At 45.2% G+C, this 17,694-nt stretch overlaps 1 protein-coding gene across 2 annotated transcripts in view; it reads right to left on the bottom strand.

Moving 5' to 3' along the window:
- IARS (isoleucyl-tRNA synthetase) overlaps nt 1-17,694 on the bottom strand; it is a 600,554-nt gene that overhangs the window by 559,552 nt on the left and 23,308 nt on the right. For both annotated transcript variants that reach the window (XM_029600767.1, XM_029600766.1), the window contains exons 4-5: nt 15,002-15,121; nt 5,455-5,537 (exon numbers count right to left, since the gene is read on the bottom strand). In XM_029600767.1, coding sequence (XP_029456627.1) covers nt 5,455-5,537; nt 15,002-15,121 — 203 coding nt within the window. The remainder of the gene's footprint in view (nt 1-5,454; nt 5,538-15,001; nt 15,122-17,694) is intronic.

The raw sequence follows: 17,694 nt of genomic DNA, 5'->3' as shown, positions 1-17,694 counted from the left end.
AGACTTGTATCATTTTAGCAGCCCTTTCTCAACTGCTTTAGTGTAACTGGCCCTTAGTTAATTAAATCTATCTTGTTAAATGAGCACTGCAAAGAAGTAATGCACTGTCAATATCCAACCATGCAAGGTAGTGAAAAAAATATAAAGCTTCCAATAGAGTTACAGCAAACAGATTAGAGTGCTCCCCACTGAGATCTTAATATCTGGAAGGCCTAAGCCAGATCAACAGCTCCCTCTTGTGAAAACTGCCTCATGAAGATAAAAGCTTGGTAATGTTCTTTACATTAAGGCTGCAGTTTATTTTCAGCAGATGTGCCAGGGCCTTATGCAGGGGTAAAACACTTGGTAATCCAGTAAATTAGTTATAGACGAATAACTCACCATAAACTATAGCATCCACACTCTACATGTTTCTCAGTTCCTGGTTAATTCCATTTTAAATGGAATTAAAAATATATTTTAAGGGGGTGGGGGGAGAAGACTGCTTTCAACAAAACAAGGCATTGCGGTAGCTCTCGTTTACTGCAGTAAGGGCTGTCTGCTTAATTTTAAGTACATTTTCATGCAAATGGGAGAGACTGCTGGTTTCAAATGAATTCTAAATCCATTTATTCGTTTTCTAACCACTGCATGACCTGAAGACGATGCAGCTCAATGCTATCATTGGCATCTGGCACAATGAACAAATACATCACAGCCAGACAAATCACCCCAAAAGGGAAGCATATTTATTGAATGAACCCAGTACTGGTACATGTGCACACAGTGTGGCCATAGCTGTCACTAGCCTGAGAGGCTACCTCCCACCCTCTTCCACCACCCACCCACAGATAGCTCATTAGATTGTAAGATCTCTAGGGATAGGGAAATTCCTACAGTAATCCGCTTTGAAGTGCTGAAAAAACAGTGAAAAGCAGAATATAAAATCTAAATTTAAAAAAAAATGAGTTTTTATGCAGGAGGTTGCAATGAGGGGAAAAAAAAAAAAAGGCGGCATACAAAAACCAACATATACCTGTGCACAGCTGGAATCCGGTACCATGAGCCTTCAATTGCAACTACCTGGGAATTTTTCTTGTATTTTATATTCCCTTCCTAACTCACAGATCGATACAGTAAAGTGCGGCCGCGGTTACCTTGCTCCTAACTCGCCTTCTACTCACTTTCCGGCCGCATTAGCCCTTCCCTGCGATACACTATCCCCCCTTAACTCATCCCTACCGCCTCTTAAAATCCCCGGGTGACCCCTTCCGCCCGCGGCATGTATATTAAATGTAAACGAGCGAATTAGCTATTCCCTCCCATACAGTAACGCACGCCCCGACTACCGCTTTTTTACCCTGCCGTTTTGCCGCGCGTTTACCCTGCTAACTTACCGCCTACCCTTACCCCAGCGTTAGAGGCAGGGGTAAGGGTAGACGGCAAACTTCCCCCCAGCCCCCGCTCACCTGCCCTGGCCGCGTCCGGTCTCCGGTGCAGCCCCAGTCCTGTCCCCTCCTCCCGAAGCAAAAAAAAAAAAAAAACCCCCCCGAAAAAAAAGTAGCAAGAGAGCGAGGGGAGAGACTGGCAATCCTACGCTCGGGCCTGCAGTCCCTTGTTCTCTCCTCCCGAAGCAGGGCGCGAAAAGCAGCCTTGCTCCAGGAGGAGGGGGGGCAGTTTAAAGCGACGAAGCGACTTACTTTTGCAGCCCCCCCCTCCAGACATCGGCGACGACTGCGGCTCCTGCCTCCAGCCTCCAGCTGTCAGACAGACGCATCGCACGTGGGAAAGCGGCCCCTATGCGTGCAATTGGCTGCTCAAGACGTGACGTCACATGCCGTGACGCCAAACGTCGTGACGTCACGTCTTGAGCAGCCAATTGCACGCATAGGGGCCGCTTTCCCACGTGCGATGCGTCTGTCTGACAGCTGGAGGCTGGAGCCGCGGTCGTCGCCGATGTCCGGAGGGGGGGGCTGCAAAAGTAAGTCGCTTCGTCGCTTTAAACTGCCCCCCCCTCCTCCCAGAGCAAGGCTGCTTTTCGTGCCCTGCTTCGGGAGGAGAGGAGAAGGGACTAGCATTGCCCGTCTCTCCCCTCGCTCTCTTGCTACTTTTTCACCAGGGCAGGTGAGCGGGGGCTGGGGAAAAGTTTGCCGAGCATCGGAGAACATAACTGTCCACTTCCTGGTACCTGTCATTTCAAATGTCATTTGAAATGACAGATACCAACGTGGCCGTGAAGCGTTAGGCCCGCGCACCCAGGATACTGTATAGGCGCTCTATACAGTAAAATGGGTTGCGCGGGCCTAACCTTCGCCTAGCGCTTCGCAGACGCGGCATGCATTTGAAGAGAGTATCGAGCGGTAGGTGAAGAGAACTGTGCGTGCGGGGAACGAGGGTGCGCCTGGCTCTGCCGCACTCTAACACGGCATAACTGTATTGACCTGTTACTTTTACTCCAGTCACTGCAGCAATAGTCAGGGGCCATATAGCAGGGATCCTTCTGTAACTCTGCAATCATGGGCCTTAAATCCACTTAATAAGCAAATTTGAGTGATGACCAACTCCCACCATGGCCACCCCCTCACAGGCTGGGAATACTGCTTCTGCAACATCTCTCCCAGCTGACCCAGAAATCAAACCCAGGTTCTTTTGCATAGCACTCATACTGGGCTGGCCAAATCCCCCACAGCTAGTACTTGAATAAAGCAACTAAAACCAAAAAAAAAAAAAAAAAAAAAAAAAGCTTATTTTGGATATTAGGTCTTTTTTTTAATATAAGAGCATTCGCTGAGCTTTGATATTCCTTATTTTAATTCAAAGTCTTGCAGAGAACTAAGCCAGTTTAATCTGCCCTGTGCAACAGTATGATGCATTAAATGCCTAATAAAGAGCAACAGCAACAGGGACACAAGGAATTAAATGCTGCACTTTTAAGGATTTAACTGCATTTCATTTGGTTGAAAGAAAAAAATGGGTAAAAAGATAAGCTCTCTCCGTATGGCATATTCAGACTGCAGTATCTCACAGGCACGATTTTAGAGATCCTGCCTAGGTAAAAATTATGTCAAAGTTTTGGTATTTGGGGGGGGGGGGGGGGGGAGGGAGAGGGGCAAGGTTTAACTTTTTTTTTTTTTAAACTCGTGTTTTTCCTATCCAGATGCTCCCAATATGTGTTATAACAAGAACTGCCAATCTAGGACCCCTCCATTTTCCTTGTCACCTGCAACCAGGTACATCCTCCTAGGTTTTTTTTCCCCATTTGGATTTGCAGAAGCTACTGAAAGTAAAAACAAAAGAAAAAAAGAGCTGTAGATATTTCCTTTGTAATAGGAATTTTAAACCCCAATATCTGAAATGTTTACTTTTGCTAGTATACCTTACCACATCTGTTCTTAGATAAGAATGGAAGAGCTACCCGCCCTCTCTCCCTGCAATAAACCTGACTCCACAAGACCCTCTACATTAAAAAGTCACCGAGCTGCTGCTTTCTGAGCTAGCCAGCAGATGGTACTATTGCAACCGTCCTGAATCCTTCCAAACACAAGCTTAAATTGGCAGGAGATAGAGAATGTCAAAGAACTGACAATATAGGAACAGAAAATGGCACTGTACTTACATGCTATCACTTAATTAGAGAAAGGGAACAAATCTAAAATACTCCTGGTTAAGTAAAGCTATCATCAAGTTTCTGCTTCAGCAGTTAAGGTTCATCAGCCCCCTGACATGCAGCACAAGATCTTGCATCATGGTATCCTACCAATAATGTAATGCATAATAGTAGCATTTCAGGCCAGACAATGGTTCAGAGTAAAACAACTGATATGGAATGTAGTACACTGAGGGAAGATCATGGAAAAAGAGTCGCTCCTCTAATCCAAAGTCATGCACAGGATGGATCCCAAACTTAAGATGTTCTTTTTAAATGGTTCCCAAAATTGACCCTGGGGTCCTCTGGGGATTATGTTGGGGGTTCTTTCCTAGAGATAGTTCCACCTAGAAGACCCTCCATGTACGCATCATCAATCAAAGCAAAAACTGGTAGCCCTGTGGAGTCCATCTACTCTAGGAGCCATATGCAAGGAAGATGAGAAGCTGGTGACACAAACAGCAAGATGTGGACCAATAGAGAAGGTGAAGAGGGTGAGAAAGAAAAAAAAAAAAAAGCATCATTTGTACACCATTTTCTGGTACACAATAGTGGCTCCTTTTCTGAAGGGTAGTGGTAACAATGTAAGAAAAAGGAATGAGAAAGAGTTTATAGTACAAAGTAGGGCAGGTCTGCAGCAGTCCTGAACACCCTTATCTTACTGGAGACACACACCTGCTGGAAGGAGCATCAGCACCTGTCCAACAAGAATTTTTAGCATGCATATTAATGTCTGGGTTAGCAAAACCCAAGAGGTTCCAGGTCTGCTGACAAGCCTGGAGAATGAGCACCCTTATTATAGTCACTGCCAGCAAGTGTTTGACAGGCAAGAGAAAAATTTAATCAGGAAATTTAATCAGATGGTTATTGGTGGGAAAAAGTTTGGAAACCAGAGAACTAGATCAAGCAAGAGGGGGATGCGAGAGCTACCAAGTGAATGATCTTAGATACAGATCAGCAAAGGTCAAAATACAGCCAGAAGCAAAGAAACCATAAGCTAAAAGTTACAGAAACCAATAACACCAACTTAAAAAAAAATAGTTATCAAAGATTATATAACAGCATTAAGATACCAGTAGCAGGCCAGTTTAGCTTGACCAACTTTGGACAGTTACACTGAAATACCATCTTAAATATTAAAATGAGACATTTTACAATGGAGCTTACAAATCAGGCCACAACAAGATCCATATTCAGACAGTCCAGATAGCAAAGTGAGCCAGATAAACTTATCCTGCTAACTTTGAAGGCATATTCAATAGTGCAGCCGGCTATTGAATATAGCCGGCTAACTTTGGCCCAACGAGACACAGCCAGCTAAGTCATATGGCTAACTCAGTATCTGAGATAGCAGGTTAACTTAGTTAGCTAACAACTCCTCCCAGTGACGCCCTCAGAATGCCCCTAACTTATCCAGCTAAATTCTAGTGGCCTAACTTATTAATTGGTGAGAAGGTAGCCAGATGCGTGTGCCCAAATATTTAGTTGGGCGGCTAACTTCCAAGTTAGCTAGTTAAATGCTTTTGAATATGGACCTCAATGTATTTTGGTTTAATTTTCTATTAATTATATATAAAATGCACCCACTACTATTGGAAATGATCATATATTTTTGAGTGACAAAGTTGTGATTTGGTTTTATGGATGTTTTCCCAATTCCCATTCCATTAACTGGGTTCACAGCACAGGCAGCTTAGTTCAGCACCAGAAAAATAAGGTGAAGGAAACCCCCTGGGTACTTCTGAAAAACAGGAGTCCCTGTAACCTCTATCACTAAAGAGCAGAATGATTACAAATGCTGAATGTGCAGTCTTCAAATAATTACTTACCAGACTGTTTCCATGAACGAAGGGTAGAGTGTTTTATAGTCATTTTTAAAATCGATCCATCGGCCCAGCCTGTTAACGCTGATCTGTTAAGACAAAAATCATTTGAAGACCTATAGGCAATCTTCATCATACATACTAAGGCATGCCACAGTTGAAGCACAGTTTACAGTACAAGTTTTGTTTCTTCCTGGAGCATGAAGTATGCTAAAGCGAAGCTACTCTCCTCCCCAACAGCCCTCCAGTATTCTATTGTGCCTACTGGAGAGCTGCAACTCCCAGTTGTGCAAGGATGTAAAAGGGCAGCCAAATATTCCCAACTAAAACAAACACCTCGTTTTGTTCTTTTTTTCTCTTTTTTTGCATTGCACAAAACTATAATGCAGAACTATTCAGATAGAGAACTCGTGCAGCACATTTTTCCCCCATTTAAGTCAGATATCTTGAAGTATCTTTCTAAAAGGCTACTGTTTAGTTTACTGAATTTAAAATACCTCTTTAAAAATAAAAATCAAAGTAATGTACAATAAAATACTGTATAATAAAAATTCAACAAAAACACAAAGTTGACAGAAACTTAACATATGACATAATAAATACCAGGACTAAAAATACATAAGGAACAGACGTTAAAATTAACAACTACATAAAAGACTGACCATCTAGTCACTTGATTTGTATTGTTTTAGTTTCCTGTATTTTCTACAAGTAGGAACTAAAATGGCATCAAGAAGAAAATTGGCAGAACAACTAGGAAAAATACAAGTCAATATTAAATTCAAACAATCAGAAAGAGAAATTAATGTAAGCAAAATAAATAATTTCTTTCAGCTCATGGACAACAAAACAGAGTAAATGAAAAATACAATAGAACATTTTAAAGTAGAATAAGCAAGAAATTTAACAATAAAGAGAAGAAAAGCGAATAGAGGGTATAAAGTGAATCAGTACAGGGTGTCTTAAGGCTTTCCAGAATTTTGAGAAATCCTTCTCTAAGTGTAAAGAGGAACTGAGTTCCATAAACTGGGAGCCAGAACAAGAAGTTAATCTCCAGAGGTTTTTTCAGTCTGATTTCCTTGGTGGGGGGGGGGGGGGTAATTTTAGAAGTTTTTGTTGGGTATCAACTTGTCTTGGTTGATATGCTATGATGTAGTTAAGAAAATATTGGGGGGGGTGGGGGGGGGGGTTGGAAGTACCCCAGCAAAAAGCCTTAAAGGTAAGGCATCAAATCTTAAATTGTATACAGATCTGTTACCAGTGAAGATCTTATCTTTCAAAGGGATTACATGATCAAACTTCTTTTTGCCAAAACATCAATTTAGCAGAGATATTCTGCACTAATTGAAGTCTATGAATCATCTCACAGGTTTTCCTTAAAAAAAAAAAAAAAACACAACATATACTTAAACCAATTTCTAAAACCCATCAATTTCTTCAACATATTTAAAAACCCTTACTTCTGTTTACAGCTGTCACCTCACACCTTGAGAAAATAACTCCTATGCTTTTATTTTGAATTTGGCATTTTCTGAAGAGACATTAGGACTACTGTACAGAGAAATCTTGGAGATAACAATCAACTAAGACAATCCAACAATTTTACTGCCACTGGGCAATGTTTTCAAAGTCCAAATAATGAAAAAGAAATGGCACCAGAAACAGAGACTGCCTTAAATTATGGACAAGACATGTGAAAATGCTCAAGAGGCATTCCATGAAGTTAGCAAGTAGCACATTTAAGACTAATCGGAGAAAATTCTTTTTCACTCAACGCACAATAAAGCTCTGGAATTTGTTGCCAGAGGATGTGGTTAGTGCAGTTAGTGTAGCTGGGTTCAAAAAAGGTTTGGATAAGTTCTTGGAGGAGAAGTCCATTAATGGCTATTAATCAATTTTACTTAGGGAATAACCACTGCTATTAATTGCATCAGTAGCATGGGATCTTCTTAGTGTTTGGGTAATTGCCAGGTTCTTGTGGCCTGGTTTTGGCCTCTGTTGGAAACAGGATGCTGGGCTTGATGGACCCTTGGTCTGACCCAGCATGGCAATTTCTTATGTTCTTAGGGATAGGATCTCATTACTTACCACCACATTCATATCAAGGTTTCTAGAATGTGAACAGAAAAAGTGGACTAACATTGTAAAACATACTCAAGTCTATCATGCCTTCGAAGAGGAGAGAGTTTTCCAGCTTTCCACCTACTCCCCACACAAGATGCAGTCTCATGCTAAAGAAATTAGGAAGAAACGTATTCCCTGTACGTACCAGGATCAGTCCAGAACGTGGGTTGTTTCCCCCCTTCCAGCAGATGGAGTCAGAGCAAAAGCTGAGAAGGCAGACCCCTATTAGCAAGAGCGCCCTCTGTGTTCCCTCAGTATTCCTCTGACTCCAGCAGATGCGGGTCTCACCTACCGTTCCCTTCTTACTTTTAAGAATTAGTTATTAGTGTCTAGTTCTATCTTATTTTTTGTGGATGGATTTGTCTCTTTAAAAGAAAAAAAAAAGTGTGTTCATTTAAGGGAAGTTGGGGGCCTGGCTTTGGGTCTGAGCTTGCAGGCAGGACTCGTCAGGTGCTGGGCTCTCTCTCTCTCTTACTGTCATTTCCCTGGATTGGGGTAAGTGTGGATTTCCTTTTTTTTCAGGATGCCTTTTCTGCTGCCTGGGGTGAAGCTGGTGGTCCAGCCTCTCCCCCATTTTTCCCACCTGCTGCCTGTCAGCAGCAGCCCTTGTTGGTCAGAGAGGCTTCATTCCTCTAACAAAGTAAAAAAAAACCCAACAAGGGCACCGTTGGAGCAAGGGAGAATCTTGCTGATATATCTACTCTCCAGGGTCGAGTTTGTGGGATGGACGCAGCGTAGTTTCGCCGCTGCAGGCAGCCTTCGGAGGTTTTCTTAGTCCTACCTCCATGCCGCACGCTGCGCAATGCCCCGCATGCAGGGAGCTGGCCTCCAGCATGTCTCGGGAGGGTCTATGTGCCGGTTGCCTCCCCGGAGGGGAGGGCTCTTCTCGGCCAGACAGCCGTGCGCAAAATCGCACCGGGGAGTTGCAGGGCCGGCCCCATTCCCGGCCGATGCGGGAACGGTGGCCATATTGGATTCCTCCGATGCTGCCTCAGTGCATTCTAATGCAGATTTGGACCTCGCACCAGCTACCTCGCCCCCGATTTTAACTCCGGTGGACTTGCCTCGGGGGGGCTCTGCTCCCTCTTCCCCCGGGCCTTTTTCAATGGATTTCATTTTGTTAACGCATAGTGCTTATCTGGCTCGGCTGAACCAGCACCAGCAGCCTCTTGACCCGGGTTTACCCTCCCCCCCCCACCGAAGGTCCTAGGGTAGAGGAGTCCCAAGGGGGGCTAGGGGTCACTCCTGACTCAGCTGTGGTCCCATCAACCTCTCGGGTGCGGGTGGTCTCACAGCTTTCTCTACCAGCCCCTCCTCCTCCTCCTCCTCTCCAGGATCCCTTTGGGGATCCGGTGCTGGATAACACAGCTCCACAGGTAGAGGGCGATGACTCCAGGATCCTCCGGCTATTTCAATGGGATGAATTAGACCACCTTATTCCACACATGCTGGAAGACTTGGACCCTCCACAGGAGTCTCCAAACCACTTCCAAGAAGGGAGATCTGGTTCTGGCGGGGCTCCGTCCACCGGCTAAGACTTTTCAATTTCATCCCAATCTACTGCAATTGTTAACTAAGGAATGGGACACCCCTGAGGGTCGGCAGGGCCATGGACAAGCTATACCCACTCCCGGAGCAGTACCTGGAGCTCCTCAAGGTTCCTCGAGTGGACTCGGCAGTGACAGCGGTCACTAAGAGAACTACCATCCCGGTCCTGGGAGGGGCCGCCTTGCGAGATCTGCAGGACCGCAAACTCAAGGTTTATTTAAAGCGGGTTTTTGAAGTTTCTGCTTTGGGGATCCGGGCGGCGATCTGTAGTTCCTTGAGACAGAGAGCAGGGTTACGGTGGGTCCAGCAACTTCTTAGTTCCCGAGACCTTTCCTTGGAGGAGGCACAGCAAGCAGAGCGCCTGGAGGCGGTTGTCTCATATGGGGCGGATGCATTATATGATCTTCTCCGGGTCCTAGCACGGTCCATGGTGTCCGTTGTCTCGGCTAGGCGTCTCCTCTGGCTACGTAACTGGTCCGCGGATTCTTCATCTAAGGCACAACTGGGTTCCCTCCCTTTCAAAGGGAAGTTACTGTTTGGGGATGAGCTGGACCAGCTGATTAAGTCGCTGGTCGACAATAAGATGCATAAGCTACCGGAGGACCGACCTCGCAGCTCTAGGGTCTTCGGTTCCTTGCGCACTCGTTTCCGGGGGCAGCATCATTTCCGACAGTCTAGACCTCCAGCTCACAAGTCTCCTGCTGCTAGATGGCAGTCTTGGTCTCAGTCCTTTCGCGGGCGGCGATCCACTCGCGATACCTTTCTTCAAGGAGCAACCTCTAAGGCCTCCCAATGAGGTGTTGCCGGTCCGCTCTTCGACTCCCAGAATAGGGGAATGTCTCTCCCTCTTCCTCGGGGAGTGGACTGAGATCACCTGGGACCGGTGGGTCTTGGATATTCTACAACACAGTTACGCTTTAGAATTTGCTCGGCCTCTTCGGGACCGGTTTATCTTCTCCCCATGCGGGCCATCCAGCAAACGGGAAGCTGTCCGCCAGACACTCTTATCGCCTTCGTTCTCTCGGGGCCATCGTTTCGGTGCCACTAGCGGAATACAGATGCAGCCACTACTCAGTCTACTTCGTGGTCCCCAAAAAGGAGGGGTCCTTTCGCCCAATCTTGGACCTCAAGATGGTCAATAGGGCTCTCCGTATTCCTCACTTTCGGATGGAGTCCCTTTGGTCGGTGATTGCGGCGGTGCGCCATGGCAAGGTCCTCGCTGGATTTGATGGAGGCTTACCTTCATATTCGCATCCAAAAGGACCATCAGCGCTTTCTGCGGTTCAAGATCTTGGGGCAGCATTACCAATTTCAGGCTCTGCCCTTTGGCCTTGCGACGGCGCCTCGAACTTTCACCAAGATTATGGTGGTGGTAGCGGCGGCTCTGCGGAAGGAAGGCATCTTGGTCCACCCTTATCTCGACAACTGGCTCATCCGGGCGAAATCCAGAGACTTCTGTCAGCAAGCCATCAGCAGGGTTCTACATCTTCTTCAATCGCTGGGCTGGGTGGCCAATTTTGCCAAGAGCCAGCTCACTCCGTCACAGTTTCTCGACTTCTTGGGAGCACACTTCAATACAGAGGTGGGCAAAGTCTCTCTCAGAGTTCAGTGAGCACTGGCCCTGCAGTCGCAGGTACGACGCTTTCAGTGCCTTCTCCCCCCTACCGCCTGGGATTATCTACAGCTTCTGGGGACCATGGCCTCCACCATAGATGTAGTCCCATGGGCTCTGGCACACATGCGACCGTTACAAAAAGCCTTGCTTTCCCACTGGAAGCCAAAATCCAGGCAGCTTGGCAGATAAACCATCTGGAAATGAGGGCTGTCCGTCTAGCGGTTTCTCTCACAAGTCCAAGGCCGTGCGGTTCGTATGCTCTCGGACAATGCCACAACGGTGGCTTATATAAACCATCAGGGAGGAACCAGAAGTCATCATGTGTCGCAGGAGACAGACATGCTCCTGCGTTGGGCAGAACTCCATGTCTCCCATCTAGCGGCCTCACACATTGCGGGAGTGGACAATGTCCAGGCGGACTTCTTGAGTCGTCAGCACATCGATCCCGGAGAGTGGGAGCTGTCCAAGCAGGCGACTCGCCTTCTCTTCAGGAGATGAGGGCGTCCCCATCTAGACCTGATGGCCACGCAACGGAACACGAAGGCTCCATGCTTCTTCAGCAGACGAAGAGAACACGAGGCGAAAGGCGTGGATGCCCTAGTCTTACCGTGGCACGTCCTCCTCTAGGTGTTTCCACCCTGGCCTCTGGTGGGAAAGGTTCTCAGATTAATCAAACTGCATCCGGGTCCCGTCCTCCTGGTGGCTCTGGAGTGGCCGCGACGTCCGTGGTTTGTGGACTTGGTCAACCTAGCTATGGAAGGTCTTCTGCGCCTGGGCCATCTTCCGAACCTTCTGTGGCAGGGCCCCGTATTTTTTGACCAGGCAGAACGCTTTTGTCTTGCGGCCTGGCTTTTGAGAGGTGCAGACTAAGAAAGCGGTGCTATCATGAAGCGGTCATTTCTACTCTTCTAAAGGCTTGGAAGATTTCAACCTCAGCAGCCTATGTCCGGGTCTGGAAGGTATTTGAATCCTGGTGTGTGCCTGCTAATATCTCGCCACGCCAGGCGTCAGTAGCCCAGGTCCTGGGTTCCCTGCAACGGGGGCTCGACATGGGTCTGGCTTACAACTCGTTGTGGGTTCAGGTGGCAGCCCTCGGGGCTCTTTTGCGCCTGGCAGGAACTCCGCTTTCATCTCATCCGGATGTCGTTCGATTCCTTAAAGGAGCGAAGCATGTCAAGCCACCGGTACGCAGTTTATGTCCCTCCTGGAGTCTGAACTTGGTTCTTCGGATCCTGGGAGGTCCTCCTTTCGAGCCCCTAAAGAGGGCCACTCTTAAAGACCTCACCTTGAAGACGGTGTTTCTGGTGGCTATTTGTTTGGCCAGTCGGATCACGGAGCTGCAAGCCCTGTCGTGCAGGGAGCCTTTTCTCCATATTACGGATTCGGGAGTCACGTTGTCCACGGTGCCTTCGTTCTTGCCGAAGGTGGTTTTGGCCTTTCATTTGAATCAATCGGTGGAGCTCCCCTCCTTCTCGGATGAGGATTCCCATCAGCTGCAGCGGCTTGATGTCAAACGCGCACTATTGCGCTATCTGGAAGCTACTAATGATTTTCGCCTATCGGACCATTTGTTTGTCCTCTGGAGTGGGCCCCGGAAGGGTCACAAGGCTTCGAAGACCTCCATTGCCGCTGGCTGAAGGAAGCTATATCGGTCGCATACCTTGGTGCGGGTCAACAGCCTCCGGTGGGCATTAAGGCTCATTCTCTTCGCGCCCAAGCAGTGTCCTGGGCAGAGGGCAGGCGGTATCGTCGCAGGAGATTTGCAGAGCAGTGACTTGGAAATCACTGCATACCTTTGCTCACCATGATATATGGGCAGCCTAACATGAAGACTTTGGCTCAGGCCTTTGGCTCATTTACCCAGAATCCTTTGATGCCTTAACCTAGCTCAAACAGACTCTGGTTATGAAGGAACTCAGACTGACCTGAGCTGGAATGGCTACTGGGAGACATCTGGAATGAATTCAGACCTAGCCAGATATGATGAAGGGTCATAAGGTCACAACCAACATATGGACCAAGCTATGTTCTCACAGAATCCTGTCTCTACTGTCTCGAGCCAGTGTAACTGGGTATTCCCATCAGATTAGGAGTCTGATCAAACGACTTGCACAGGAGTGACAGAACAAAGAACTGCTAAGAACTACTAGAATGATTGATAGCCATCATTAGACACGTGGCCTACTGAAAATAATCATCAGACATGTGGGTCTCTGCTAGGCCTAATTGGATCTTAAGGTGGAAGGGGGGGACCAGGGAGGTTTAGCCATAGGTCTCTGATGTGGACAAACGTGGTACCTGATACTCTATGCAGTTCAGGTACAAAACTTAGATTGTAAGCCCTCTGGGGATAGGGAAATACCGACAGTACCTGAATGTAAACCGGTGTGATATCTCAATTGAGATCAAATGTCGGTATATAAAAATAATAAATAAATAAAAATAAATATTAGGGATCATTGTATGTTTTATCTATAAAAGTCAGCACTGACTTACAAACGGGGAGACAGACACGCAGGTGAACTGTCTCGCTCTGTCTACCAGAGGTCGCATAAGATTGGCTTTTAATATTAAATAAACTTAAATTGGTTTGTATTAAAGTTGGACCTCTGTGTATTATTGAAGCAGCACAGTTAAGCTACTTTTAATGGCACTAACAAATTAGACAGCCATTATCGTTTGAATCTTCCAACTCCGGAAGTTGGTTCCTTTGGGGCTCAGGTCATCAGAGCTGGGCTTTCTGGGACCCACCCAACTTAGGGGAGCTTTGGTACATCCCACGGTCTGGACTGATCCTGGTACGTACAGGGAAAAGAAAATTATTCCTTACCTGCTAATTTTCGTTCCTGTAGTACCATGGATCAGTCCAGATGCCCTCCCTTGGATTGGGGGAAAGCTTCCTACAGCTTGTCTGTCTACCGATTTGTTACTCGTCCTACCCGGCGGGTGGTTTGACTAGGGGTTCATTCTGCAAGTTCTTAGTTGGCTGTTTACGTTACTATGCGTTTGGTGGTTTTCCATTCGCAGTTCAAGTTATTCTCAGATCCATCCACACTATTTATTTTTATTGCTTGGATATACTTAATACTGAGGGGACACAGAGGGCACTCTTGCTAATAGGGGTCTGCCTTCTCAGCTTTTGCTCTGACTCCATCTGCTGGAAGGGGGAAACAACCCACGGTCTGGACTGATCCATGGTACTACAGGAACGAAAATTAGCAGGTAAGGAATAATTTTCTTATTTCAATCCTTACTCATACCCCATGTTCTAATTACTGAACTGCTCCCCTTCTTCCATCATTTTCTATGCAATCACACAATTATGTGGAATTAATATACTTATGTTTCTAGATCCTCTCTCCCAATATGAAACAGGAATTAGATCTTTTTTCTGGAATCCGCCAGATACTTGCAACATGAATTGGCCACTGTAAGACAGGATGCTGGGTTTGATGAACCCTGGTCTAATCCAGCATTGTAATTCTTAGGTTCTTATCATCAGGGTCCCACTGATTACAGGAGATTGTTTTATAGTCTTCTACTTGCAGATTTTCCAGTCAATACTACAGGGAGAGTCACTCGAAAGAGGCCCCAAATATTCTGTTGTAACTCCATTAGGATGAAGCAATCTGAACCACAAAAAAAATACACTACACACCTTGATGTATGTTTAATCTTTTGCATTACATGCGATGCTGGAAGTGATCGCCGTTTTCCAGACACATTTCAACACAGCGCTCCATGTTCCTGAACGCGTCTGTGAGCATATCGGGAGGAATAGCAGCAATTTCATGATGGATGTTTTTCTTCAAATCTTCCACAGTACGAGGCTTGTTCCAATAGACTTTTCCTTTGAGCATACCCCAAACGAAGAAGTCTGGTGGTGTCAGAACCGGCGACCATGGTGGCCTAAGCCCCTTTGAAATTACCCTGTTGCCGAAAAAGGACTCCATTTCTGCTATGCTCTTTGCCAATGTATGACACAACACTCAATCTCGGAAACAGAGCTTAACCATCGCGACGGCTGTCCGGCACGTACCTCATCGCTCCGATGCAGGGGCATCCCAGCTTGTTCGAAGCTCCATATACCGAGGAGCACATTGCGCGTTGTTTCGTCCTAGTGAGAGTTTTGGGGCCTCTTTCAAGTTAATCTCCCTGTATGTCACTCATACAATGGCTGAGAATAAGCTGGTTAGGTCTGTTTAACTTAATTTGTAGAAAGCATATTAACCAAAGAAAAACAAAAAAAATATTTAGACATATTACCTCCCACTCCTGGGCATATCTCATCACGATTCCTCTACACTGCTTATTGTATTCAGAAATTCCCATTTTGGCAACATCTTCTGGTCCCTTGATTCCTAGCATCTTATCGATTTCATACTCCTGAAAAATTAATGGGAAATAAGTTAACAGCTTTAATATTTGCACACTCAGCAACAAAAAAACTGATCACTTTTACAAAGAGTAAACACCAGAAAAAGCTATGAACACAGTGGCAGTTCATACACATTACACTAATCTAATGGCAGGATGAAATCACTTCTGGGTCAGCAGTAAATTAAATATTCCTGGTAGCCATTTCTACTGTATATTATCTTACACTGTCAATAATCAAAGGCTATAGAATGACCTGCATAAACAAGTTGAACACCCTTACTATTAAACATATGGTCATTTCGTTTAAGCTTTTTTGGTTCCGTTTTTATTTATTTATTTATTTAAAAGTTCTTATATTCCACTACTTCCTAGAATGTGTTCAACAAGGGGCCATAAACTATAGCTTGATTTGGGACAGTCATTTGTGCATCTTGTGTCCGGCATAGGTGTTGCCATTGTGTGATGACTACCCCAACCCCCCTCCCACTGTAGTCACTTAGGAGGAGATAAATTTAAAAAAAAAAAAAAAAAAGGGATTTCTGGCCATGCTTTCATGCTCAGAGGAGCTCTGTGTGACCAGGCTTATTTTTGCCTTTTATTCTCTGTACTTCCTACCCATGTTTTTCCTGCAAAATCAGGCTGAACTGCTCAGCGGAGTTGCTTTGGCTGATCATTAAATATATCTATGACTTAATCCTCTCAATACGAGGTGACAGAAAGATATACATTATTAGTGCCCTTTGTTGAGAAAGATTTGAGCATTGTTAAAGGCTTAATTTTTCACATATGAATGAGCAGTATATGGGGCAGAATATTAGGGTTTTCTCAGATTTAGCCCGAGTTACCCAAGAAAGGAAGAAGGGATTCCCGACTATGCACCAGGAGACCCTTGTCCTTGGGGCTTCATTTTTATTATGATATCCCTGCAAATGTGTAGTTAAATTTCAACAGAAATCATGTGGTTTTTGCCCCCAAGCACATTAGGAGATTTGATTCCAAAAAGTTGATTAATCGGTCTGTGTATAATTTCAGGAAATTAGTACAAATCTCATGCAGAGCAGTTTCATATGTTAAGTTTCCTTTTATCTTCTCTTTTCTGCCCCCTTTCTTTTCTTGTAGACTGTTCAGATTTGAAGGTTTTTCTTTTTTGTGGCATGTATTTCCTGTATGATTGTTTCCAATCATGTTTCTGTATCAAAGTATTTTAGCTTTGTTGAATATTAAAATGCAATAAACAGTTAAAAATATATACGACTTGGAATGTCGACAAGAACCAGACGCACTCTAAAGGACAAATCCAAGTGTCTTATCTCCAAATGGCTGCTGAAATGGAACAATTGTTTATGGAACGAAGGAGGAGCTGGTAAACGACATTTCTAAAAAAAATTTTCAGCAATTCTTGATGTCAGCTTGTCCAAATTGCAGTCCTCACTAGATAAGAAGGGAAAGCTTAGAGAAACACTAAAAGAATTGACAATTTAGAGAACATCACTATCACACAGGAAATGGCCTCCAATCAATTTCAAATGCAGCTTGTAAATTTGAGAAAAGAAAATGAAATTCTGTCAGAACATTTGGAAGACCAAGAGAATCAAGCTCACAGAAATAATCTGCATATTATAGGTCTCCCTGAACAAGTGATCTCTAGCATATGGGTTTATGTTTGACTGCCAAAAACTCGACCTATGACAACTGAACCCATACCTGTGGAAAGGGCTCACAGAGTGGGCCCCTTACACGTGCATGCTCCTCAACCGAGGCTAATTGTAGCTCACATACAGGCCGATACAGTACAGTGCGCTCCGGTGGAGCGCAGTTAGCCCGCGTTTGGACACGCGTGCTTTACCCCTTATTCAATAAGGGGTCGAAAACACGCGTCCAACCCCCCCCAAAACTAATAGCGCCCGCAACATGCAAATGCATGTTGATGGCCCTATTAGTTATTCCCTGCGCGATTCAGTACGTAAAATGTGCAGCCAAGCCGCACATTTTACTTTCAGAAATTAGCGCCTACCCAAAGGTAGGCGTTAATTTCTGTCGGCACCGGGGAAAGTGTACAGAAAAGCAGTAAAAACTGCTTTTCTGTACACCCTCCGACTTCATATCATGGCGATATTAAGTCCGAGGTCCCAAAAGTAAAAAAATAATTTAAAAAAATGAAAGATTTTTTTAAAAATCGGCCCGCGGCTCGAAAACCGGACACTCAATTTTGCCGGCGTCCGGTTTCCGAACCCGTGGCTGTCAGCAGGTTTGAGAACCAATGCTGGCAAAATTGAGCATCGGCTGTCAAACTCGCTGACACAGCTGCCAATCTTGTCAAAAAAAAGAGGCGCTAGGGACGCCTGATATTGAACCTTCACTAATAAAAGTCAAGATTGTGAAAACTCCCAAGCAGAAAAAAGTACTTGAACACAAACAGAAAAGTATTTTTGTTTAATGACTTTTCAAATAAAGTTTCTGAAGCTTGAAGACATCTTACTCTGTTATGTTCCCAACTGATTCAGAAACGTGTAAAATTCCAACTACAGTTTACAGCTAAAGTTAAAATATTCATCAATGGTAAAGCAACTATACTGCAG

The sequence above is a fragment of the Rhinatrema bivittatum genome, chromosome 4, assembly GCF_901001135.1.
Source record: "Rhinatrema bivittatum chromosome 4, aRhiBiv1.1, whole genome shotgun sequence".
Lineage (NCBI taxonomy): Eukaryota > Metazoa > Chordata > Amphibia > Gymnophiona > Rhinatrematidae > Rhinatrema > Rhinatrema bivittatum.
This window is presented reverse-complemented; position numbering and strand designations above follow the sequence as displayed.